At 40.1% G+C, this 27,554-nt stretch overlaps 1 protein-coding gene across 16 annotated transcripts in view; it reads left to right on the forward strand.

Moving 5' to 3' along the window:
• NCOA7 (nuclear receptor coactivator 7) overlaps positions 1-27,554 on the forward strand; it is a 153,458-nt gene that overhangs the window by 80,389 nt on the left and 45,515 nt on the right. For all 16 annotated transcript variants that reach the window (XM_040627764.1, XM_040627762.1, XM_040627758.1 and 13 more), the window contains 5 exons: positions 15,687-15,766; positions 19,013-19,120; positions 23,199-23,312; positions 23,889-24,014; positions 25,498-25,682. In XM_040627764.1, coding sequence (XP_040483698.1) covers positions 15,687-15,766; positions 19,013-19,120; positions 23,199-23,312; positions 23,889-24,014; positions 25,498-25,682 — 613 coding nt within the window. The remainder of the gene's footprint in view (positions 1-15,686; positions 15,767-19,012; positions 19,121-23,198; positions 23,313-23,888; positions 24,015-25,497; positions 25,683-27,554) is intronic.

Below are 27,554 nucleotides of genomic sequence, written 5' to 3' on the forward strand. Positions count from 1 at the left end.
GAATATGAATTAATACATAGATGAATGAGTAGTTTCAGTTTGAGTTTCCTGAAAAGTCTGCAAGGGTATAGGTGGCAGTACAGTAGCTGAGTCACAATTAGTCTGTGATTTTCTTTGGTAGCAGCAGTAAGTAGAGATGCCATCATAGTTTTTCATCTGCTCTCAAGAATGGCGATGGTAATTAGTTTGGAGGTTTGGGGCCTTCCCTTAGGAGAATTCAGTGCTTAGGTGAAACCACTAGATGGCCATTGAATTCCGGAGTTCTTTGTCCTTTTCAGTTCCCTCTTTCGCTGACAAACACCCACGTGGGCAGGCTTGCGTGGTCTGATAGGGCTGACCTGGCGGATTCCCCCGAGTCCCATCCCAGGGTCGTGTTCCGTACCACTAGATGGAGTAGTAGGCCTCAAATCAAGAGTAATCCCATTTCTAGTTCTTTGGGTGGCTCTAGTCTGAGGAGAAGAGACACTAAAATGGGAGGTTCTTGTCAGCCACACTAAGGATTTGGACTTTCCTGGAGTCAGTGGGGAGCTGTTGGGGGAACTGCATTAACTGTGTGTTTTAAGATGGTAAATCTGAGGACACTGGGTAGAAATCAGCTTGAATTCAGGTAGTGCTGGTTGGAGACTGGGGCAGAGGGGAAAGGGCACCCTATGGAGAGATTTTACTTACAGAATCAGCAGTATTTGTGACCGTTCTAGTGCGTGAGGGACAAAAGGAACAGAGTCAAGAATTGACAAACTGGAAAACAAACTCAAGAAGGAAAAAAGAGTTCAATGTGTTTTGTGTTTGGAGATGTTTTTGAGGTGCCAAGTGGATTTATCTAAAGGGGCCTAGACTTCAGGTGAGAGGCCTGGAAATTGCTACTTAAAGGTGTGACATAAGTCCACACGTGTAGGAGAAGAAACAGGGAACCCTACAGAGTCAAAACAAGAAGTTAATGGATGACAAATGATAATGAATATAGAAAAACAGACTAGAAGAACCTGTAATAATATGTTGATAGTTTTTTTCTCAGAGTACAGAAATTGCAAGGGAGTTTTGTTTTCTTCATCTTTTAAATATATATTTTACAGTTATTTTTAATGTTAATCAAAAAATACAGAAAAAAAAAAGAGTAACAGTAAACCCAATGGCTTTGCAAAAAGAACATTAAACAAATGTAAAGTTCTGTAATCAATAAAGGAGGAACATAGTAACTTTCTCTAGGTATCTATTTCCACATCACTACCATCTACCTAATCTGAGGAACAAAATAATGTTTTTACTTGTTGAATTAGATTTATCTGTGCCTCTTATAAGCCTAGGGTAGCAATTCATAGCTATCTCCTAACACTTCAAAGAACACACAGTTAGATATCTATAGAAGATATTATGGAAAGATTGAGTCACTGTATTTGCCCCATCATAACAAAATGATGCAGATTCTAAAAATGTTATGTTTCTGAGAGGGGAGGAGGAGAACGGAAGTGAAGTAATTATAGGGAGACAGATGGTATCAGATAAATCTAGATCCAACACCTAGTGTAGCACCTGGCACATCATAAACATCCCCCAAAACCCCCCCAAAAGCTTCTAGAATACGTGAAGGCAACTCTTCTGTACTTGCACTTGTATTTACACAGGAGTCTTTCTCAACTTATATTTATTTATGTGAACTCTTAAGGAATTGTTTGGTAATAGTGCATCTTAATATATTTTTCAAAATTAGCTATTAAGTTATAATCAAATTTGACACAATTATGTTGTATGTGTACATATGTATCTTGTCTCATCCATATTACAGTATCAAAATATATTTAATGGCATGAATTATATCAAAAATTCTTTTGTATCAAAGGAATAAATTATTGACTTAGAATAACGCACATTCTTGCTTCTGTGGAAGTGGAGATGGGAAGGGGGATTTTACAAAGTCTCAGTGGGAAAGTTCTTGAAACATAGGTATACAGGTGTAAGATTTGAAAAAGATGGAAAAATTTTACAAATAAGAGAGGCAGGCCTAAATTGGAATAAAACATATTATTATGATTTTGTAGTGTTTTAACATAAAAGATTAATACTAAAAATCCTGGTAGTGAAGTAGATATTTTAAGAGAATTGGGAGGTTATTTTGCCAAACAGAAAACACTAAGTTAAGAGTATAGCCAGTTTTGTGATTATCACAGTCAAAGATTTATTTAGATAACCTCTGCAGTGTAAAGAATGAATTTAGCTTTCAAGAATAAATCTGTAATGTTTCTATTAAGCATTTCAAATCATAGTTTTTCCTCCTGAATTCAAGAGAAACTTAATAAGAATAAAATAATAAATGAAATTCTCTACTTGTCCTTTTTAAATGTTTTTGGGTTTTGCTACAACATGAAAGTTACCAGTTGATGAATTATTTTCCACCGCGCAACCCTGACAGTTTTCCTTACACGGATTACTCTTTCATAGAGTTGTTTTAACCACACGTGTGAAAATTTCTTATCTGTCATTTCTCTTTGTTTCATATAAGAAGTTCAGAAAGCCCAAATTATGTTACTGTGATAACTGAATTCCCAAACATAAAAGTAGGTCAAACCACAGCATATAATAGCATTGCCTTCTGTTCACAGGTAATGATCATTGTGGTACTTTAGAGCTCAAAGAATCACAGTATACAGGATTGAAATGGACTTTAATGTGGAAAAGGATATCAAGAACCAAATTAATGTTTTTTTAAGATTTATTTATTTATTTGAGAGAGCGCACATGCGCTCATGCCCGGGGGGAAGGGCAGAGGGAGAGGAGAAAGAGAATCTTAAGCAGACTCCCCACTGAGCTCAGAACCTAACATGGGGCTCAGTCCCATGACCCTGAGATCATGACCCGAGCCGAAATCAAGAGTCAGATGCTCAACTGACCGAGCCATCCCAAATTAATGTTTTTTAAATCAGGCACAATATAGAGACTTGAGGGATTTGGGTATAAAATAAATTGAAATTACTAGGATGGAAATAATCAGCCCTGTGCTTCTGGGGGCCGTCAAGGAAGTCTGATTCATGTTTAAGTGAAGTCATACTGTGTGAAAACCTAGGTGGTGCACAAGACAAACCTGACAGGTACCCCCAGAATGCACAGAATTGTCGAGGAAGGAATGCAGATGATAAGAGAGATGGTAACAGATATGGGAGGTGTGAGCAAAGAATCTAAGAATCAGAGGTGTTCTTGGTGAAGAATCAGAACAATGGGAAAAGACGTCGTACTCAAGTATAAGATTTTCATACCAGAATTTGGAGATCAAAAGATCTCACCATATTTAGTCAGAATGAGGGGGAAGACTCAGCATGTAGAGAAACTATGGCAAATGTTTACAGGTTATGGATAAATGGTAAAAACAATCTTTAAAAAATGTTAGGTACAGGGGTGCCTGGGTGGCTCAGTCGGTGAAGCGTCTGCCTTTGGCTCAGGTCATGATCCCAGGGCCTTGGGTTCCCTGCTCAATGGGGGAGTCTGCTTCTCTTTCTCCCTCTGCTGCTCTCTCTCTGTGTCAAATAAATAAATAAAATCTTTGAAAAAAATGTTAGGTACAAAGGAACAAAGAAGAGAGTGAGGCACAGACTTCACAGCAGTGAACACCAAAGGAATGAAATCTTCATCTTTGTGAAGTAAAAGTTATTTCTCAAGCTTGAAGACAACAGGATATTCTCACACTTACTCAGTGTCAGGAAACACACCATTTATGTCATATTTTTCCTAAACAAAGTGACTGAGTGGGAGAGACATGTTTTTTCTGAGATACACGTCAAAATCTAGTCCTCAAAAATGAAAAAGTTATTTTATGAAAGAATTGGTGATGAGCATTGCAACTAATTAAACGTAAAATTAAAAATACATAAGCATTGCAAATATGGTTAAAAGCATGACTATGAAAATTTTATTTTAAGATTTAAAACGCATGAATACAAAAAGGTGTCATCTTTTTTCAGCTTAATATATTGAGATATAATTGATAACCATGTATGAGTTTAAGGTATACAGTGTGTCGACTTGATACATGTATATATTGCAGAATGATTACCACCGTAGCTTTAGCTAACGCCTCCATCACGTCACATAATTACCATTTCTTTTTTGTGATGAGAACACAAGATCCACTCTTTTAGCAACTTTCAAATACATAATACAGTATTATTGACTATGATCACCATGCTGTGTGTTAGGTCCTCAAAACTTACTCATCTTAGAACTGGAAGTTTGCACTCTTTGGCCAACATTTACCCATTTCCCCCATCCCCCAGCTGCTGGAAACCGGATAGTGATCGAGGGACAGTCCTTCCTTTTCCTCTTCCAACACCAGCACTCCCATTAATGCAGTTTATTGTAATCCATTCTGGTCGTTGTTGAAGCAAAAAGTACAGTCACTGAACCAGACAGCTGTGTTTTAAAAAACCTGTTGTACTTAGACCTAGATCGTTGTCTAGTCCTATTATAACTGATCTGTTCAGTCCAAACATTGTTCCCTAAGTAATCTGTCATATCATGTTTGTATTAGAAGAAATCTCCATGTAAGAGAAATACCCAGATGTGATTTGGGCTGAGAAATGGACAACAGATCAGACTAAATATGGTCAGTGATTTTTCAGCTTAAGCGATTTTGAAAAATCAAATTAGAAGTGAACTAGGTTGCCCTAGTTCAAAGGAAGAATGCTCCAATACATTGACGGTGGGAGAGTAATGTGGTCAAAGCTTTCTAGAAGGCAGTAACCATTGTTATTAAGAGACTTACCTTTTCCATACCCTTTTACCCAACAGTTCCATTTGTAGAAATTCACCGTAAAGAACCAGTCATGAGCATATTAGAAGATTTAAGTACAGTGACTATCATTTCATCATTTTATTTATTATTTATTTTGTCACTACATTTATTTATTTATACTTTAAGTTTTTATTTTAATTCCAGTTAACATACAGTGTTACGTAGTTTCACGTGTACACTATAGTAATTGAACAGTTCCATACATCACCCAGTCTCGTCAAAGTGCCCTCCTTCATCCCTGTCCCCTGTTTAACTCATCCCCTCAACCCTCTACCCTCTGTTTTTTCCCCTTTGCTCATTTGCTTTGTTTCTTAAGTTCCACATACCGGTGAAATAATGGTGTTTGTCTTTCTCTGTCTGACTTATTTCACTTACTCTCTACCTCCATCCGTGTCATTGCAAATAGCAAGATTTCATTCTTTTTTATGGCTGAATAATATTGCATTATGTAAATATACCACATCTTCTTCATTGCATTGTTTTAAATAGTGGGAAAATAAAAATAACATAAATGACATAAAATGGAAGACTATGTGCTATTTTTAAATGATGTAGAAAAACAATGGGAAATTTTCACAAAATATTGTTATGGTAGGAAAGCAGGTTGGCAATAGTGTATAGATTATGATTGAATTTTTGTTTAAAAAAATAGCTCCCCTATATACATACGAAAAGGGAGGTGGAGCACTGCCGGAATGATAGTCACCTGGATGCAAACATTGGTTCTTTCCGAATGGGGGTAAAATGGGTGATTTTGTATTTTCTTCTCATGTTCGGCTATATTTCTTAAGGACCATTTATAGTTTTGTACAGAATTGGTCCTTATATTTCTTATTTTCTTCTAAATTTTAAATGTACTCAACTAAGTTTTTGATCCATTTATAAAAACAAAGAAGCTACCTTGAGTTTTCGGATGGTGGGAAAGAGCAGCAGCAGGTAGGAGAAAGAGCAGAAAGAGCCTGTTTTGGCTGAATGTCTCCTGTAGGTTAGATGCTTTATTTCATTATTTAATTTACTAGTAGTCATGATCTAATGCAGGTGGTAGGAGCCTATTTTGCAAATGAAAAAACCTAGAAGCTGAGTAACTCACCAGTGGGACATCTGGTGTAAAGCAGGGATTTGAGCCCAGCTCTCTGGCAGAAAAGCCCCAACGAAGCCATTGTACCTCGTTCTGCTTCCCCCGAGTCAACTCTGAGAGCGAAAGAAGGCAAAAGTTAAATAAAATTTTAGTGTCTTCTCCGTAGCCCCAGGGACATTGTGTGTCTTAGTAAGGAGAAATAGTTGATTGTACATGGAGTTTCCATTTCCCCTGAGCTAGAGTGTGAATGATGATAAGGTTGAAATTTCTCTCTGGGCTTAACTACTTGGCCTAGTCATATATAGTTACAGTCAACACACCAGTTTTATGGCTGCTATGTCAGCAGCTGACTTCAACAACCAAGGTACTCAGTTTGCTTAGATACCTAGTGAGAGGTTAGTTAACTCATTCCACAAATACTTGAGGGCCTGCTCCCTGCTGAGGGCATTACTAGGCTCTGAGGTAAAGAATTCCACCATAAACAACTCCCCTACCCTTCCCCTTCTTGCATTCTAGATTTTACATCAGCGTGACTGTGACTCATGTTAGTCAAGGACTGTATTGCCTGTGGCATGCTTGAAGGAAGGAAGACAACATCTGCATGGCATTTCCCTTTGTGTCAACAGAGGAGAAAATGTGGAGTTTGTATTTAGTATAGTCCGTTCTTCCTCACATCCCTGCCCTCTCCATCCTCAGGAGATGAAGTTTCCTCATGACATACCTTATTTTGAAGGATTTTATTGTAACACCTTATGATTCAGGTGTTCCAGAAGTTACCCTTAAGATGCTAAATAAAAACATTTTCATTGCACTCTTGTCAGTGTGAGGCCAGTAATTTCAGAAGCGTATATGACCTATAGAGAACATATTTCTTTAAGCAAATACAAATCCTGTATTTTTCTTCAAGGACATTTCTAACTTTATATTTTTAACTATTAAATCTTTATCTGCACTGATTTAAGAGTGATCTAGAATCTTAACCGGTGTTCACCCAACCTCATTTAATAGTATTCCTTGAAGTTTCCTGAGTCCTTGTTTCACACATCGTAGAGTGCTTTACCTTAATCGAATTGCCTTATGTAATCCTTACAGTAACTCTGTGGGAGTCCAGTTGGGATCCCCATTTATTTATTTTTAATTAATTTTTTTTAAGGAGGCTCCATACCCAACGTGGGGCTTGAACTCAGGAATCTGAGATCAAGAGTCATGTGTTCTATTGACTGAGTCAGCTGGGCACATCCGTATCCCCATTTTACACGCTGGGAAACTGTCTTTGATTAAGTAAAGTTAATCACACAGTGAGCCAGGGGCAGACCAGTACTGTCATTCAGTCTGTCTGATGCCAAAGCCTCCCCTCTAACATTGAAGTTACATGGCATTTATGGGAAAAGCCAGGCTTTTCCTCCTGGTTTATAAAGGCATTTTTGTGTTACATTAAATTCCTTCAAAATAGTTCTGATTTTTTGATATTTCACCACATTTTTTAAATTGCTGTGGTTTTATAATTGTTTGTTTTAACATCAATACAGGCTTCCTACTGTCATTTTTCTTTTAAAAATAATTTTGGATAGTCTTACGATGTATTTAGCTGCCAGAGAAATATGATGATCAATTTGGCATGTTTTCCTTCTCCAAAAAAAATTTTTTTATTTGAATTGCATTTAATTTAAACATTAATTTGAAGAGATAGTGAAATATTTACAAGAATGAGATTTCCACTTTAGGAACATTATATGTACCTCCTTTTATTCAAGCTTCCATTTACATTAACTTTAGTAAACCTTTTAAAGTTTCCTTATATATATCTTGCCATTATCTCATTCTGTTTATTCCTAGACATTTTCTAGTTTCATACTATTATGCCTGGGACTTTTCAAAATACACTTCTATCACAAATATAAAAGACTGTTATATCTGACCACCTTACTGAACAATTTCATGATTTTCTGGACATTTTTATGATGTTGGTTCTTTAGGTAGACAGTTCATCTGCTAATAGTCAAAATTTTATTTCTCTTCAATCTCTAAAACTCTTTTTATCTTTTCCTTTGGGGATTCCAAAACACAGTTGAGTATAAACCATTATAGAAGGAATTTTTGTATTTATATTGGTGTTTTAATATTTGCTTTCAGTTTCTGTTATAAGAGCTCATCTCGGTTGCCTCAGGTATGCTTTAGGAGAGTTTCATGCTTGATTTCTACGGAGACCATTGGTGAACAAATGGGTGTGCGTCAAACGCAGGCGCAGGCGCAGGCGCTGTCTCGCAGTGCTGTGAAAGGTGACCTCCAAAGAGTGGCAGAGATTCCCTCTTCAGCCTCGGGAGTTCCAACTGCTGGGTCTCTCTTGTGTTTGTAGTGTTGAGGCTTTCATCTCCATGACAAAGTTTAGTTTTACGACCTTAAATTTTTGTGGTTTATCTTGTATCACCTTAGGTTAGCGTCTTTGTTACAGTTAGCGGAGTGGGAGATGTTATCCCCTGAAGCCTTGAGAGCTTTATTGAAGTTGCGTGTACTCCTGTCTCCCACAGAACAACGGGGCAAGAAGAATGGGGTGGAGCGCCCGCAGTGCCTGCGGGTATTTCTCCCACAGCATACCCTAGAGTCTGTCTTCTAGAAAGTGGGGCTGGGGCCTCAGTGGTGCCTTAGTTCAGGCTGTGTTTAGTAAGGAACAAGCCGGGACAGACCAGGAAGTGATCTCATGAGGTCATTCAGCTTCCGTTCTCACAGGGAAATTGCCTTTAATATACAACTTTTAGGGTTCTGTTGATTTTTCAGGAGCATATTTTTAATGAATATCAAAGAGTAACTAAAAGTTCTTCATGTTAAGGAAGTTCACTTCCAGTTTTAGTTTTCTACCTGGTGTTATTTTTTTAAATTTTGTGTTTTTTTAATACAATGGCTGTTTAATTTCGTTGAAGGCTTCCTTGGCATGTGTCCAAGTGGTGATCAGATCTGGTTTTTCTCTTTTAAACAATTGATAATCATCCGTCATATTAATGTTCTATCACTCCTGTGTTCTGGGAATGAAATTTTTTTGCTTAAGGTTTATAATTCTTCTAATACCCTACTCTATTCAAATTGCTATTAACTTATGTTGACTGCATTATTATTAATACTAGCATTTGTTAAGCACTTACTCTGTGCCAGGCTTTGAGATGAACACTGTGCTTGTCATTTCATTTAATCTTTTGAACAACATTATGAGATAGTTCTTCCTTTTACAGATAAAGAAGTAGAGGCATAAAGATTTCAAATAACTTCATTAACATTGCACAGCTGTGAGAATGTGTCAGGCTTGCTAATTGAACTCAGCTCATTTTGACCCCCAAACCAAATTGTAATCAGAAAAATATTTAGTGACATAGGGAGATGGCACATGACTTGATTTTATGGTTCATATCATCAAACTGTCACAGCCAAATGCATCAGTTCCCAGCGTGGGGATATGCCTGTCATTGGAAGTAGATTCTGTTTATAAATCAGGGTGCCCCTTTCATAGAAAGATCGGGAGAGACATAGACAATTTTTGCCCCTACAAATCCATTTCATTTGGATGCCATGGACAGTTGTCCTCCCTTTTTAGACAAGTTGTTGAAGGTCCTGTGCTGTCAGCTCGTGTACCCCATTCAGATGGTCTTATGATAGAGATGGAAGGAAGGGAGAGAATGGATTTGTTCAAGAAGAGTAAGAGGAGAGGACATCTACACACCGATTAAGTGTTAAGGTGAGTACAGAATTTGCCCTGATACTTTCCACATTCTGTTTCTGCTTTATTCAGATCATTAGTAACAGAAAAAAAAGGCTACACACTGTCTTTTCTGTCTTTCCTGTATCTATATAGAGATTATGGAATCAAGATCCAGGGAATTCACAGTTATCTTTTGTCTCTGTTTTCAAGGACAGTAGTGAACAATGTCTATTGTCCTGACTTCACCCCATCTCCAGTGGTCTGTGACAAATGCTTAGGTTTGAACGACATTGGTATTGTCTTATTCTTGCGGGTTTTTTCTCAGAACCAGAACATCTAGCCAGTGCTGCATTCCTTAACATCCCCTACGATCCCCCAGCACACTCACAGCTCAGATCACTACTTGAATCCCCCAGTATTCCCTCTTTGAATCTGAGCCTCTTATCTTTTCCTATAAACCTGTTCTCCACCTGTGGTAGGCAGGTCTGTGTCCTAATTTCCAAAACCTGTTAGGTTACACAGCAAAGGCACATTAAAGTTATAGATGGAATTAAGGTTGCTTAATCAGCTGACCTCAAAGAGAGCATCCTGGATTATCCACGTGTGCCCAGTATAAACCCAAGGGTCCTTAAAAGTGGAAGAGGGCACCAGAAGGGGAGGAGGAGCTAGAGAAATGGTATGTGGGAGGACTCGGTTGGGTGTAGCTGGCTTTGCAGGTGGAGAAAGGGACCTTGAGCCAGAAAGCAGCCTACTTGCAGCACTTGGAGGAGGCAAGGAAATTAACTCACTTTTCCTCCATGTCTACATGGATAGACATCAAGGTCCTTTTATCTCAAGAATTTCAAAGTCTTAGATTCTGGAGGGAAGGCTTTTTTCCCCCCTTTATTTATAATGTTACTATGTTTAACATTTTTCTGGCCTGCCCACCTGTGACAAAGGAAAAGTAAGACCTCCAGACACTGATTTCAGCCTGTTGAGACCCATGTCAGACTTGGAACCTACAGATCTGTAAGATACTAAATTAGTGCTTATTTTTAATGTGGAAGCACTCCGTTTGTCATAACTCGTTACAGTAGCAGTAGGACAGGAATACATCAGGCCACTCGGCTCTCTGCAGCATCTCAGGGCCCCTCACCTGCCACTGCGCTCCCTTCGCTGCCCTACACCCCCCAGGTGGCTAAGGCAGCACGGTATTTGTTCACTCCACACATGGTCTGTCACCCTGGTGATTAGACCCCACCCCTTCGTGAACCCTTATTGCTTCTTTCAATATTCACGCCGTGGAAACCTTGGTAATTCATCCAAATTTCACAATCCCTTAAGCTCCCAATCCTGTCTTTGCCCCTGTTTCATTTTAGTGAAAGGCCTTGTCCCTACTTTCCTGAGAGGGTTAACACCATCTGTCTTGAGATCCTTCCAGTTTCCAAGTCAGGAACTGTGTGGCCTCCCAGGGATCCATTTGCCGGTGTTCATTTCTCCTCCTCTGTGCAGCATTTGACGTTGTCAGTACAGTCTTCCTTTAGCTTTTCTCCACTGCACTCACTTTCCGAGTCTCTTACTCCCCACTCCCAGGAGTCACCCTTCTCTTCACTCCCGAGGGGTAAGCTTTCCTTAGGGTCTGCCCTCAAACCTCGGCTCCTCTTAGAAGTGTTGCTTCGGCAGTTGCAGCCTGATCCAAGACTTCACAGACCCCGCTGCAAAGGATTCCTTCACATCAGCCTTCGTGCGGCTGTGGGCCCTGGATGTACCCCTGAACGTGAACTTCAGTTAGCCCCAGGGAACGGAGAGGAGGCTTCTTTCAGGAAACTTGTGTCTAGAATCTCCTCAGATGCACGGGTGGAGAGCCTTGTGTCACGGACACCCGGCCCCCCTCTGGGGTGGGAAGAGAGGAGGCGTGGCTTGGGGGCAAGTCTACCCGGGTCAAGGTCAACACAGATACTCCCCCATCTGGGATTTATGAGAAATGAGACAGGCTGGGCCAAAGGGCCTATGTTTCTCTCCTCTAGGGGTTGTGTCAGTTTTGTCACAGTCACTGTCTTACTGGGCCGCAAAAAACTGCCTCTGAAGACTTTTTTTTCCTGAGGCAGGGCAGGGAGGAGGGTCAGTTGCTTTGCTCGGAATGGTTTCTGAGGAACATCTGGTCAGGTTTCCCCTCCGGCAGGAGATCCTGTTGCGTCATTTGCTCCAGGTTCTCCGAAACAGGGGGAGGGTCCGAGCTTGTGTCGATATAAGGGCTGAGGCGGCTGAGGCTGGAAGCAGAGGTGTCAGTGTCCCCGGGAGATACTTCCGCCCTCGAGATGGTGAGGGGCCCTCCCCTGAAACCCTGGAGGTGGAGCCCCCTCCTGCAGCGCGCCCGACGGGTCCTGGCCCAGGGCAGCTCCCGCCTCTTCGCGGCTCTCTCCGGGGCTTCATGGACGATGTGCTGCAGAGCCTGTCTAGGTGAGGTACGCGGGACTTCACCACGGAGACACCTGGCTGGCCATCTTTAAATTGAATGAAAGAAAAAATGAGGAAGCAATATGAAGCTTTACCTTGCGCTATTATTTGTTTGAGAGTGAGAGAGAGAGAGCATGAGCAGGGTGAGGGGCAGGGGAAGAAGCAGACTCCCCACTGAGCAGGGAGCCTGATGCGGGACTAGATGCCAGGACCCTGGGATCGTGACCTGGGTGGAAGGCAGAAGCTTAACGGACTGAGCCACCCAGGCGCCCTACCTTGTGCTATTATGGTGTGAAGACAATTAAATTAGGTCCTTAGAATTAGCCGGTTCTTTTCGGTCTATACTAAATTCAGTTGTAAAAATGGCTTGTGGGTTTGATAGTTCCTGTGATATTCCTGGTGTGATGTTCTGTCAAGGACAGTGTTGCCCATAATCAAGCTTGTCAGGCTCAGGGACCTGTATTGGGAAGTTCATTCGATCCTACGTACCGGGTATCATATTATGGCACAAGATATTAAAACATGGGTAGACATCAAGGTCCTTATCTCAAGAATTTCAAAGTCTTAGATTCTGGAGGGAAGGCTTTCCCCCCCCCCTTTATTTATAATGTTACTATGTTTAACATTTTTCTGGCCTACCCACCTGTGACAAAGGAAAAGTTTGTACTAATTCAGGCGTGCAGGTTAACTTTATCCTGAAAAGTTCAGCCAGCACCAATTTCTCTTTTGCAGCTGAGCAGTATGGAAACTCATGGTCTGGTGGCTTATAACAGTGATCCACTGGGACCAGAAATAATTACGCACAGTTTATGGACAGGCATGGACCAGAAGCTGCCACAGATGGGAAGAGGATAGGTTCTAGAAATGGGAAGTGCTTACAAAAGGATGGGAAGAGCCTGTTGTGAACGCAAGAGCACCTACGGTGACAGCTGTTTGTAGTGACCAGAGAAGGGCAGGAGGGTGGGCCAGAGAATAGAGCCGACATAGAGAAGGATGGAATACCAGATCGTAAGAGTTGTAAAATACTGTGGTTGGGTGTTTCATCAGGCTGTGTAAATTTTCCCTATCTACAGAATCTAGAGATCTGGAGATCTAAAAAACACTGTCTGTCTCTTCTTCCTGAAGTCATTTAGACGTGGCCACCTGAGGGGAGGGAGGTCACTTTCTTTATAGTCTGGAGGAATTTCCAGAGGCTCTTTGGTTCTGTGAATGGATCCAACTGAACCTAAAAATGACTGGAAAGGGACTCTAGTGACAGCATCTATTCCTTTTTTCTTGTTTTCTTTATATTACTATAAAGGAGATATTTAAAAGGCAGATCAGTACATGAATTAACCTCTTCGTGTTTCTGTGTTACCTTCCAGTTCTCAGTACGCTCATACTTGTCATGTGGATGCAGTGACATTGTGGACCCGCATGTGGGGTGTGGGAGGCTGCGGGACCTCAGATGTAGAGTGCTGAGCTAATCACACTTCTGAGTTCGTGGCTTGTCATCGCTGGTGGGAGCTAGGCTCCTGGTTATTTATCCATTAATTTCCTCGTATCCTCATTCCCCACGCCCATTTCTCTCCCTGCTGCGCACGTTCTGTGTTCGGTGCGTAGACTTTTATTTGGATGTGGCCTTGAAAACGTGTAGTTCTTTGTGTGCGTCTGTTGTAAATATACCTCTTGGTGGTGTTCTGTACATCCCATTCTTTTTCTTTTGATGTAAACACGGTGCAGTATATACTTCTGGCTCGTTATTTCTAACTGCTGCCTAGAATCCCAGAGCATGTCTACTACATTTTGCTTACCCTCCAGCTTTCTGCTGCCACCGACGACATCCTCCAGCAAGGGACTTTATGATACTTATAAAGTGTATACCTCCTGGGAGAGGGTGTATGTGCGTTAGATTGCTGAGTCATGTGGGCTATATATATTTAATTTGCTGCAATGGCTACACCAGCTTACATTCCTACTAGCCGTTCACATCTCTGCCAACACTAAAATTATCCAACTTTCTGATTTTTGCCATGCTAATAGCTGTAAAACGATGCCTCGTCTTAATTTGCCTTTTTCTGATCACATACAAGTTAGAGCATCTTTTCATATAGTTAATTCAATTTTATGTTTTTTGTCACTTTAGTTTTTATCCATTGCAGTATGTCTCTCTGGTTTTCAGTATCTGGGCTGATTATATCGGGATATATTTAAGCATGGGGATTAATTTAAATCATACTGCAGGTGCTAAACCGTAGGTCGACCCGTTTTGGCCTATAAAAATAGCAAAGTCTATGGCCCAACTTACAATATGTTGTTGGGCATATTGGTCTTCCTAGATTTTTAGTATTATAAATAACATTGCACAAACCATATATTATGATATACGGAGGTTTTCTTATTTTGAATTTTTCTTTACAATAAATCCTTAAGGGAAAGATTACTGAATCAAAGAATGAACACTTTTATGGCTATTGTTGCATATTGACAAATCACTTTGTAAAAGGGCTGGAAGCCCTTGTGCACTGTTGGTGGGCATGTAAATTGGTGCAACCACTGTGGAAAACAGTATGGAGCTTCCTCAAAATTTTAAAAATAGAAATACCAGATGATCCAGTAATTCCACTACTGAGTGTCTACTCAAAGAAAATGAAAACACGAAATAAAAAAGATATATTGTAGCACTATTTACAATAGCCAAGATATGAAGGCAACCCAAGTGTCCACTGATATATGAATGGATAAAGAAGATGTGGCTGTGTGTATATATATGTGTAGAGAGAGAGAGAGAGAGAATGAGTGTGTGTGTGTGTGTATGTAATATTACTCAGCCATAAAAAGTAATGAAATCTTGCCATTTGTGACAACATGGATAGACCTAGAGGGTATTATGCTAAGTGAAATAAATCAGACAGAGAAAAACAAATACCGTATGATTCCACTTATATGTAGAACTAAAAATAACAAATGAACAAGTAAAATAGACTCTTACATACAGAGAACAATTTGGTGGTTGCCAGAGGGGTGGGGTTCGGGAGGATGGGTGAAATAGGTGAAGGGGATTAAGACGTACAAACTTCCAGTTATAAGATAAATAAGTCACAGGGATGAAAAGTACAACATAGATAATATAATCAGTAATAATATAATAACATTGTATGGTGAACATTGAGTAATGCATAGAATTATTGATTCACTATGTTATTTTTATTATACTTCAATGAAAAAAAGGGTGGTATTGATTTTCATTCTACATCATGTACATCATAACTATACTAGTTTTACTTTAATTGCATCATTATATATTATCATTTAAACCATTACTTTAATAACCATAAAACATTACCTCATTGTTATTTGTTTCATTTGATTATAGTTAACATAAGTCATTTATTCAAGTGTTCACTGATGAAGAGTACTTTTTTTTAAGAGTATGGTCTATTGGTGCCTTTAGTCCATTTTTCTAGTTGTGTCTTTTGTTGTTGTTGTTGTTAGTTTGAAAGTGTTGTTGTTGGTTTTTTTTTAAAGATTTCATTTTTAAGTAATCTCTATACCCGGTGTGGGGCTTGAACTCACAACCCTAAGATCAGGAGTCTCGTGCTCTGCTGACTGAGCCAGCCAGGTGCTCTGAAAGTGGGTTTTACTGTACTGTATTTTTAATGTTTTAATGTACCCTATCCTCGATCCCTGAAAATGAAATTATTTACGTACACTTTATTCTTCAGATGACAATCAAAACAAAACACATGATAAAAAAGAGAAGAAGATGGTGGTTCAGAAGCCCCATGGTACTATGGAATACACTGTAAGTATAAACAGGAGGTATGAACATTTGTTAATATCACTAGATTTGCATGATGTTTCCCCCTGACACATCCTGCCCCTTAGCTGCATTCCTCTTATGTGCCCATTAATCAATGAAGCTTCTTAAGCCCTGTTCTAGGTCATTTCTCTTCCCTCCATATTTTCTCCCTGGGCAATCTCATTCAACCTGTGACTTGAATTACCTTTGATATGCCAGAGATGGCCAACTTTAGGTCTCATTGCATCCATGCCTTCTGAGTTCCATAACCGGATTCACTTGGCTACTCATCATATCCACTTAGACCTCCAGGCTTGGTATTTTTTCAAGAAGCAGCAGCTCCATCAGCCACACATTTCTGCAAGCCAGAACTTTGTCCTTGACATCTTCTTTCCATGACTTCATTTTTATCTTCTGTGACCAGCCAGCCAGATCCCTTGATTTTACTCTCTCATATTCATGTTCCTTTACATAATTTATCTCAGTTTAACACTGTTAATTCACTAATGTGATTGTTATTTAATGTCTGTCTTGTGCCTTAATTCTTGGACCCATGGAGAAGGACCCCTTTTTGGTCACCATTGTATTTCTGGTGCTTCCGGGGATAGGCTTCCATACTGTTGGATGGATAGATGAATAACGTGTCCATTCCTGCACTTTCACAGTATGTGCCATGTGCTTATCCCTCTCCTGAAGAGTGAACTCCTGGAGGCCAGGAGCTATGTCCATTTATCCCAGCTCTATGACAAAGTAAACACTCAGTTCTAGATTTGTTTTAATTCACCTTGAAGTAGCATTGTTGAGGAGTGTTCTCTGACTTCTAATAAGAAATGAAGTGCTGTTGCCATTGCCTGGTTGTGATTTTCTCGTGTGTATTTATTTTCTACTGATTATTCATACGTTATGCCAGGCTCTGTGTAAGGCAACCAGCAAGACCTGATCCTTCCCTGGCATTTCTTTTGGAATGGTAAATGATCTCCAAGCCTTTCTAGAGTCTCACAGGAGAGTCTGGCACAGGCATTTCATGCTCAGTGCTCTGTGAATATCTCCAGGCATCTTTCTGGGGGTTATAGGACTAGTCCTTTCCAGAAGGGATTTGGGGTGACTTTTTGTTTCACTTTATCACGGTCTACAATATGTTTTTGATCCCCATGACACCTCGCACAGTGCCTTACCCTCCTAGTCGGGACTCAAGAAGTGTTGGATTATTTATCATTAATAATGATATGAACTCTAAAGCCATGTGTGTATCCAGCAGTATTATTCACAAGCCCCTTCAAAGAAATGAGAAGAGGTGTTGGCTAGGAGATGCTTCACAAAGTATATATTGAATGATGCAGTGCGAGTAAATAGCGACCCCCACATTAACTTACAGAAACAGATGATCAAATTAGTAATGCTGATGTACCTGCCTGTTTGGTAGGTTATGGAGATTAGTTTTACTTGGCAAGTTATTTTTTGTACTTGCCATTGGGAATAAAAGGTGATTCCTAACTTTGTGTTTAGAGAACCATGCTAGCGCTGACTAGATTGCTTATTTTGCTCCAGAGCTGTGGATGTTCAAACATTTGTTTAGGGTTTTTTAATTTTTTTTGTTTTTTTGCATCTGTTTGTTTTAAACATTTAATGATTCTAGTATCTGTCCCAGGGTCTCTGGCTTGATTCTGTATTTATGTCTTATCCTTACATAATAACTCCAGATTGTTAACGTTTTTTTCCTTCCCTGAACTCCCTAAACAGTATATTCCACAAGTTTGTTCTTAAAAATATGAAACAAATTTTTTGATCACTTGCCATGAAGTAAGTGCTGTGAAGCAGGAATTTTAATTATCTGTTTGATGGAGGAAGAAACCGAGACACAGACAAGTTAAGCAAATGACCCAAGGTCACACAGCTAGTGAGTTGCAAATGTGCAATTCAGATCCAACAGTCTAGCTCTAATCTCCATTCTCAAGGTGTGTCTTGTACTGACTCCTAAACCCTGAAAACCCCTAGATGTGAATATATTATGTAAATATCTAATATTGGAAAAACAATGTGTACTTTAAAACATTTTTATTTATTTTTCTAGTTTTAGTAAGGCTGGTTTTGCTCAGGGTAGACGTAGGGGCATATGTTGTTAATTTTTCAATGACTTTTAAAAAATACATGTATTTATATACTAACTTGTTCCAGAAATGCTTTGAGGTCATTTTGGTGTCATCTGTAACTGTGAATTTGATTAGTCTAAGAGCATTCATCTGGTTGGGGGCCTTTTGGTGCTCAGGGCAGTGGTGAGTTTCATTGTCCATCAGCATCTTCACTGGCCCATGACCTCCTGCTGCCACCTCCCTTCGCGGCCTCATTCAGGGCTTACCTGGGGAAGCCAGTTTTGCATATCAGGACAGCCACAGGTCTTGACCCAGGGCTGTAGATGGGAACTTCTTAGTGACACACACCAGAGTGACCTCCCACTAACAAGTTCCATCCAGTGAGCCTAGACAGGGAGTTTGGGATATTAGCCTGCCCAGAGGTAGCAGACTGTTTTGGGTAGAGCTGTTTACTGTGAAGTTTCCCATCATCTCGTTGCCCTCTTTAGTCCCGTTCCGCCTCTGTTAGGGAAGGAAAGAAACCTCCACCTGAGGCATGTATCACGGGTTTCACAGATTTAGACATTAATTTGGCTGACCATGAGAAGTTGTCATTTTAATGACTGAGCAGTGATTGGCTAATCTGAATTTCTTTCCCATTTCTTTGCCTTCCATTGGATTCATTGGTCAAATGTTTTGAGTACCTTCTGTGTGTTGGGCTGACACTGAGGAAATCAGCCATTAACAGGTCACCATCTAAGAGCCTTTAGAGCAGTGAAGAGACAGAACATTGAGAATAGAGAAAGTAGCCCTGACTTCCCTTTTGGGTGGGTACTATGTATGTATTTTATTTCTTTTCTACTTACAGTTTTGTATTGTATCTCATGAACTTCTACTCCATGCAGCTAAGCTGTGCCAAAGTAGATTTAGAAATCTAATTAGTGGACACTGAAATTTGAAGATAAGGGAGCCCAGAAATGAACTGATTTAAGACCGCTTTTCTGTGGTTTTATTAAGACTTGAGAATGTATTCATTTTCTTTTTCATAATGTGTCTGGAGAGAACTACTTTTCGTTCACTCATATCACAAATAGATGAATGTTGGCTACTAAAAGTAAAGCTTGTTTTTGTTTTTTGTTTTTGCTTTATATTTTGAATCTTGTTTGTCTGATTATTCTAGGCTGGAAGCCAGGACACCCTAAACTCCATAGCCCTGAAGTTTAACATCACTCCCAATAAATTAGTGGAACTGAATAAACTTTTCACACATACTATTGTTCCAGGCCAGGTAATTCTTTTCTTGTTGGATATTACTTTTTAGAAATTTTGCATTTATCTCTAATGCCATGTTTAATGCTTCACTGTTAGTGTCACAGGATTAACATTGGTGTTGATGGGCATTGGTTCAATCTTTCCCTTAGATCAAGAATTCTAAAAGCATTCTGGAGCTGAGGAACTGTTCAGAGATGAATGCTTTGCAAATGATTAACACAGTTAACTATCATTGGTTTATGTTGTGGGTGTTCCCTATGGCATGAAGAGAAGTTAAATTTGACTTTTTCTTCTGTAGAATGTAACTCAAATGTTCTTAGAATGTTTAATTTAAAAGTGCAAGTTCCAGTTTATTCTACTCTTGGGATATATAATGGACATCATTGGATTTTAAATTACGCAGAATTTGGGGGTGCCTGGGTGGCTCAGTCAGTTAAACGTCCAGCTCTTATCTCATTTCAGGTCTTGATCTCAGGGTCATGAGTTCAAGCCCTGAGTTGGGTTCCACACTGAGCATGGAGCCTACTTAAAATAACTAACTAAATAAGGCAGAATTTTGTTGTTTTTGTCCTGATTTGATACCTGAAAAAAATGGTCAGTCAGCCAAAAGCAGAGAAATTCAGCNGCAGGACTATCAAGAAAAAGCCATATGATTTTTTTCCCAGGTTTTTAATACTTCATTTATTAAACTGAATGAAATTGACTAATTGTGTAATTTTGCCATTGTCAGTTAAACCAGCAAATTCTTTTAGTACCTACCACATATTAAGATATTCTTGTATTTCTACTTTCAAACTACATTTAGCCAATAAATATAAATGACCCAGTCATTGGCACGTCCTAACTGAGGCCAAGTTTCCCCTTCTATCCATAGAACCGTCTGCCGTGAGCACATTCTGGTTTCATTGTTGACTTACCTGAGTATCTTTCTGCCCCTCTACATGATAGTAACATTTGATTCTTTCAGAATAGATACTGCTACTTTTAAGTACAACTTTATTGAGGAAGTGGTGATATTCTTTGCATTTCATTCAAGGGCCCCATATGAAGCCAACAGGCCCTGAGTTGGCCAGTTTCTATTATGGTGCTTTTAGTATTTAATGTCCTTGTCAAAAGGAGAAATTAACATACTGCCGATACCAGGTAACTGAGGGGAAATATTCATTAAAACTCTTCAAAAATTCATAAAAATTGATCTCTAGGAAAATTAATAGTAGATTTGTCCTTTTTGAGGTTTCTTATAATCTGGAGTATTGGTACATAATATGTCACTAACTCATAGCAGAGAACCTAGGTGTATATTTACTAATTCAAGGCTGAAGACTATAGTCACTAGAATGTAGGAACGTAATTTAGAGTTTTTTCTTATTTTTTTAACTATGTCCATAAACAAAATATTGGTACTAGTTTAAGGTCCAATAGCCAACAGGAGGTAAAAGGACTCTTTTAATATGCTGATTGTAATGGCAAAAACACCCAAAATAGGAGCCCTAAAGCTTTGTTTCTGACTGGCCTTGTGGTAGCTGTTTGACATGGGCAAGTCCCTTCCTTTTTTGGACCTCACTTTCCTAATCCCTGAAATTGGGGGTTGGGCCACAATATCTCTGATGTCTTTTCTTTTTTCTTTTTTTTTTTAAATAATAATGTTTTTTTATTATATTATGTTAGTCACCATACAGTACATCCCTAGTTTTTGATGCAAAGTTCCATGATTCATTACTTGCGTATAACACCCAGTGCACCATGCAATACGTGCCCTCCTTAATGTCTTTTCTATGATAACCTTTGCTTTGTTGTCTAGTCCCTCATATAACCAGTTATGTGCTGTTGGCTGTCCCAGGACCCAGCACTAATCAGGATTTTGCTGACAAAGTTAAGAAATCAAGAAGAGTGAAATTGATGGGCTTTCAAAAACTGTAGGTAACTTTTTGTCTTAGTGCGTCGAGGGGCAGGTATCCCTTTAATCTCGGTGGATCTGATAACTCAAAGCTGGTTTTATCTGCTCTGATTCCAAAAAGTTTGAGACTCACCCTTCTAGAGACTGATTTGATGGTCACCATGAGGTAGGAAAGGAAACTGGTCTGGTTGGGTGATTGACCACATGTAAGAGGTAATTTTCAGAGGAAGTTGTAATTTACTGAACTAAAATCTTACTATAGACTTTTTGTTGCTTAAAAGACCAAAACCAGTAACAGACAAACTTTAAATAACTGAGGCATAAAAATTTTTTAGAAGGTCCTGAGTTTGGCTGTTAGTTTGGGTACTTACATCAAATTTCAGGACATGTGCAAAGAATGTACTTTTTCACGTAGTTTATCTTGAGTACACTCAGAAGTTACCTTGCAGAGACATGGTTTAAGTTGTTTTTATATTCACCGGGTACCTTGGCTACACATGCTTAGAAAATTTTCTAGGCTAAAATGACAGCAGGTTTGTTCTACGGTAAAGAACATGAAGACCTCATGTCCCCCATTTGCCTGTGTGTTGGAGCAGACCCAGCTTTATTTTCTGAAGTCAGTGGTTAAACGTTACCCTGCCCATGTCCTAGGCTCACTTCCATATTGAGGTAGCAGGTGTTTTTACTGAGCCTCCCAGTATCCAACAGTCACCTCTATTTATACTGCAACGAACTCTGTAAACACAGGAATTATCCCTTTGATGTGACATTTAGAACAGGCCAGACAATAGAATCTTGATCTGTGTTGCCTAACACTTATCTAGAGCTCAGATACCTAAAAAAAATTCATGGAGGACTGCTTGGAAGAAATGTCATCTGTTCATCAGTCTAGATACGTAAGGTAAGTAAGAGAGCTGTCTACAGAGACCACATAATTTTAGGGCTCAGTAATTGCTCTTTTGAAGCTCTACACGGTGGCATTTGCCACTGATCCACATTGAAGATGTTACAAAGAACGGTCTTCCAAAACTAGTTGTTGTATTAACTATCACTGTGTCATCAAAGACAAGTAGTTTAGCCTGGAATGCTCTTTATGAGATTCAAGGAGAAAATACTTATGAGAAACTGGTTTCTTTTTATCTTATGGAAGTTGAATTCTGCTGACAAATGATGTCTGTCCCTTTGCATTGGTTATTTGGAAACTCAGATCGTGTTTTATGGCTCACCCCTCAATGAGTGTTCACTAATTTTGGAGCACGTAGTTTCAGTGGTAATTAGTCCTCGTCTTACTTCTCCTTGATGTTGGTTTTCCTACCTTCGTCATAAGGTGTCTTTGTTGTTGCCTCACATTTTTTCTGGATTGAAGAGAGATTTGAATAACTAAAGTTAAAACAGAGACAAGATGGGGAAGAGTGAATAACAAACACTGTTGAACAGTTGTTATATGATTAATGCTAATTATGTTTTATAACAGTAGACGTCATCATTGTAAGAGTGTATATGGTATATGCTAGAATGTCACGTGTCTCGTTGGAAGTGTGCTGAATGACAAGATGATAATGACATTTCAGGAGCCAGTACATTTTGCAGGAGGAGGCTCTTTGTACAATTTGGGAGATTTTAATATTTGTTTTTAGGTAAGCTGACAGTGATAGAAGAGAAAGTATTGAGGTTATTGATATGACCGTATACGACTTACATACAGTGATCTTACTCTGCTAGCACGCAGGGCCTGCTTAGAGTTAGCAAGCGTGGATTCGTTCCGTTTCTTCCTGACACAGGTGTTATGTTTAGAAGCACGCCATGCTACTCTCTCCTGTCTTCCCTTGTACTATTAGTACCCTTCCCTGGAAGCTTCTTTCCTCCCTATTTAAATCTCCCGTACTGTTCAGAGCTTCACTTGGACCCACTTGCTGTCTGCAACCCGCCCAGGGTGCTCCCCACCTTGTTCTCTTCTGTGAGCTCCTGCAGCATCTGTAGGTGTGTCCCCTACCTTTTGCACTGCACATATTCCTGTTACAGAGTATTGTTTCATGGATTAGTCTAGAAAGCCCCAAGGCACTTAACGCATTTTGCGAAGGCCGACTAGGTCTCCTCCATGTACTTAGCATGCTCCTGTGCAGAGAGCAGCTGTTCTGAGCCTGCCTAGTGTGTGCCTGCCCGATTGTCACCCTCAGCTTCTCTTTCCCATTCGCAGGTCCTTTTTGTGCCAGATGCCAACTTTCCTTCCAGTACCTTAAGGTTATCATCGTCCAGTCCTGGTGCTACTGTCTCTCCTTCATCATCAGATGCAGAATACGATAAGCTGCCTGTATGTATGGCATTTGTGAGCTGACATTCATATTTACCAAATACGTATTTTGAGTTGTACAATTTTACATGCTGTTTTTCACAGGTTGTCATCTGAAATTCCCCCACAGGGGTAGGGGTAAGGATCTGTCATTAGCTGAGAGAATGCATCCTATCGAAAAGAAACCTGTTCACATTTAAGGTCTCAGAGGCAAAAACGCACACTTCATTTATGTAGAAGTATGACGTTAAGCTCTCAATGAGACTGATCGTTGATTTGTACAGCTTCTACTCCAAGTCTAGAGAACTTGAACCATGAGTCAAATATGAATTCCTTCATTTAGGTTATTTTCTATAAACATTTGATGAGCCATTTTTATGGTTTCATACATACGCACTTGTTGTTTAAACCTTAACGCGATTTGGATACTTACTGTATTTGTGATAATTTTTGAAGGATGAAGGATATTTGCCTCTTTTCCTGTTCAAGTTAAATAGAAACAAGTTCCTTACAGGGAACTTGTGTGGCTTGATTTATGTAAATAATCTATGTAAACAATGCTTCTATTTGATTTGGGGAATTTTTGCTTTTTTAAAGGATGCTGACTTAGCAAGAAAGGCCTTAAAACCCATTGAAAGAGTCTTATCATCCACTTCTGAAGAAGATGAGCCAGGCGTGGTAAAATTTCTAAAAATGAATTGCCGATACTTCACCGACGGAAAGGTATATGGCAGTGTAATTTGTTTCCTTTTCTTGAACTCCATGGAAAACTAAAGTAGGTTCCAAATTACTCAATGTGGGAGACATTAAAATATTTTTCCCAAAGTTTCACCATAAGATTTCATAAGTGTCCATTTGTTTTCCCCTGTTGGATGCCTGGCATTTTACATATTATATGATTCTTTGTGACCTTGGATTTATCATTTTTTTCTTTCAGTTCTTGGCCCATACATTGCTAGGGAGCCAATATAATATATGCTTGATAGCAAAGGCTGGAGTTAGACTCGGTGAATTTAAAATCCTGTTCTGCTACCCACTAGCTCTGAGACCACGGGCATGGTATTGGAGTTGCCTAAGCTTCATATTCCTCATCTGTAAAATAGGAATAATAATAAAATTTAATCTGTAGGGCAGTGGTAACTAAAAGGGATAGTTGATGTAAAGATCTTAGTTCCTAACTTGGAAAATGTGAAATTCTCAACCCGTTTGCTGCTGGAGATGCTGGTATTAAAACATAATGTCTGCTATGTTGTGTGGTTAGTTTTTTGATGGTTGGTGTGTTTTACAAAGAGCAAATCCAACTTTCAGTGAGCCTCTGAAGAAGGTTATGTTGATACAAAGTGAATTCCTGTGTTCATAGTAGAGACTTTATGCCAGGTTCCAAATGGTAGGAAGATACATTATCAATATGCATTTGTAACTTTTGCAACCAAGAATAAGTAATGCTTGAAATGCAGAATTTTTCACAACGATGATCCGTTACTCATTCGGAGTACCAAGATAGTCTGCCTACAGGGCAGTCCTCTGTGTCTTGCTATCTCTGGTCGATAATACCCTTGTGGCCATCTCTAAAACAGTACACTGACGACCAAGCTTCAGATAGAAGTTCCCACCAAATTGTTGGGTTTTGCTGTTAACTTCCACAGTTTAGTTGTATTTATTTCTGGCTGTAAAAATTTCATATTCCTATCTGTGTCAAATTTTGCTGAATGTAGCCTTTCTAAACCTTTTAGAGAAAAATATTAGGACTCTCATTTGGCACCATGGCTCTGAGACAGATGCTTCCTTAGCTGAGTGCCATGCACTTGTCGGACACGTGGTGAACGTGTGCTGAGTGAATTGTAAAGCACCCAGTTCTCATGTGGGAAAGCACTTGGGACAGCCCCTGCCATGTAATAGCGAAGGGGGGGTGTGAGATATCGACGTGCAACCCAAGGTCCCACCATGATTGGGCTATGGCAGCAGCTCTGCCAGAACCAGGCTCGGTGGACCGCGGTAGCGAGGCAGCTCTCTCTTCTCTGCCTCACCACACAGTACCCAACGACCCAACATTGCATTTCTAGCCCTCTGACAGGGGACACAATCGTCACGGGGGATACCGTGCTTCCCCAGAGTCAACGGAACGGCAGCATGAGTTCATTAAAGCAGCTGTGGTGGTTGCATTTCTGCCTGTAGCGATCCTGGCCTTTCTCCCTTTCTCCCACAGGGTGTGGTCGGAGGCGTCATGATCGTTACTCCTAACAACATCATGTTTGACCCTCACAAGTCTGATCCCCTGGTCATTGAAAATGGTTGTGAGGAGTATGGCCTCATTTGCCCCATGGAAGAGGTGGTTTCCATTGCTCTCTACAATGACATTTCCCACATGAAGATCAAAGACGCCTTGCCATCGTAAGAGAGATTTCTTTGTTTACCAAAACAAACAAACAAAAAACCCTCGGGTATTTGGAGAATTAGATGCAATGAAAAGTGAGGGCATTGGCAGGAGTGAGATTGTGTAGAGGTGAATTTGAGGGTGGAAGATTTGTGCAGTAAATATTTTTTAAAAATAGGGAAATGAGAGGAAATGAAGATAAAGGGAAAGGTTGAACATACAAATATGAAAGGAGAAAAGCAAAAATGCCAGCACATAAAAATGGTATTTCTTTGTCTTTTCTGAAAAGCAATGTGTGTTCTTAATGAATTAATGAAAGAAGAAATGAAGTTTCTCTGAAAGAATGTTAGGTTACCGATAAGAGAATAGTGTTTTTCTCTCCGTTTAGCTGTTACACAGAGTTACGTTGTTCTCATTCAAATTCTAGGATAGGCAGTCTTCGAACTCCCATGTTCCCTTAATCCTACATGGAGAGAGCTTGGCGTGGAGAGTGTGGAGGCCGCTGCCTCTGTAGCCGGACTGCTGTGGTGTGAAGAGGGAGTAACACTGGTAACTGAATGTTACCTTAGTCTTGATTATTTTTGCCCTCTAAAACTGAGGGGCTTTTTGGTAAAAAAGGAGAGAGAGAGAGAAGGAAGCTCCCCATGAAAAAAGACAAGGAGGTTTAAGAGAGCTCAGGGAATCGATTCATTTCAAGGGATAATTGAATTCTTACTGTCACTTTGTCAATGTTTCTATTTCTGTATGTCCACTAGAAGTAAAAATCTTCATCAATCCTCAGGGATAGGAAGGTCAAGGGAAAGCAGTGGGTCCTTCTTGTGCAAAGGGAAGCTAGCCGTTGGGACTTAGGAAAAGAAGAGAAGGGAATTAGAGAACTAACCCAGACACAAAGTCCTTAGGGGTTTATACCAGCAGGTTTCCCTGGACTCCCACAGTCCTTGGCGTCTGACCCACTCGGCCCTTCCCCAACTCCAAGCTCCTACAGCTAGCACAGAGCACAGGCACTGAAGCGGTTTGTGAATTCTGCCAGAAGTATCCAAGCGAGAGGAGCAGGTGGCAGTGTGGCAAGCCAGGCAGGTCTGCAGGATGACTAAGTCTGGAGCTGCACTGCCCGGGTTTCCCTGGCTCTTGGCTGTGACCTGCCCGAGTTACTCAGTCCTGAGCCTCAGTTTTCTCATCTGTTCGATGGAATGAACAGTATTCTTCAGCTTTTAGGGCTGTATTTAAGAACTAAACGTACTAATGCACCAAGACTCTTAGAAAATAGCCTGATATGTACCAAGTGTAAGCTGTTATTATGTGAACCTTTCATTCGTCTCTGAAACTGTTCATCATTCTGGGGAATCTTGTTGTCCGAGCTGTGGAGGCTTCTACTTCATCTTATTGCGTGTCCCTTGGGTGACAAGGGTATGAAGATGAGTGGGTCATGGCCTCTGCCCTTGAGGAGCCTGCAGTCTCGTGGGTGCAAGAGACAGATGGAGAGAAGTGATACCTAAGTGTGTCGTATGCAGAGAGGTGCGCACAGCATCCCACGAAGACCCCTGGGAGGGAGCGGCCAGCTGCCTTGGAGTCCCAGGTGGAGGCAGAGAAGAGGACGTGAGACATGAGTTCTGGAAATAAGGCATGAACATTAGGTTCTCTGTAACAAGAGGAAGGAAGATGAGAATGAGGGGAGAGGGAGTTCAGTTTAGAAGTGGATGGCCAGGCCGATGGGCCATTTCTTGCCCGATGATGGCTTCTAGTGGAGGAATACTGTGGCACATCTTCAGCTCAGGATGTTAAGTATTCTTTTCAAGAATAGAAAGGGGAGGTACGTCTTTACAGAAAGATCTCTCTCATTGTGAGATTGTGTTTAATGATCTGGGGTACAGGGTTAATGCTGTAGCTGG

This window comes from Ursus maritimus, unplaced genomic scaffold (genome assembly GCF_017311325.1).
Source record: "Ursus maritimus isolate PB19 unplaced genomic scaffold, ASM1731132v1 scaffold_13, whole genome shotgun sequence".
Taxonomy (NCBI): Eukaryota; Metazoa; Chordata; class Mammalia; order Carnivora; family Ursidae; genus Ursus; species Ursus maritimus.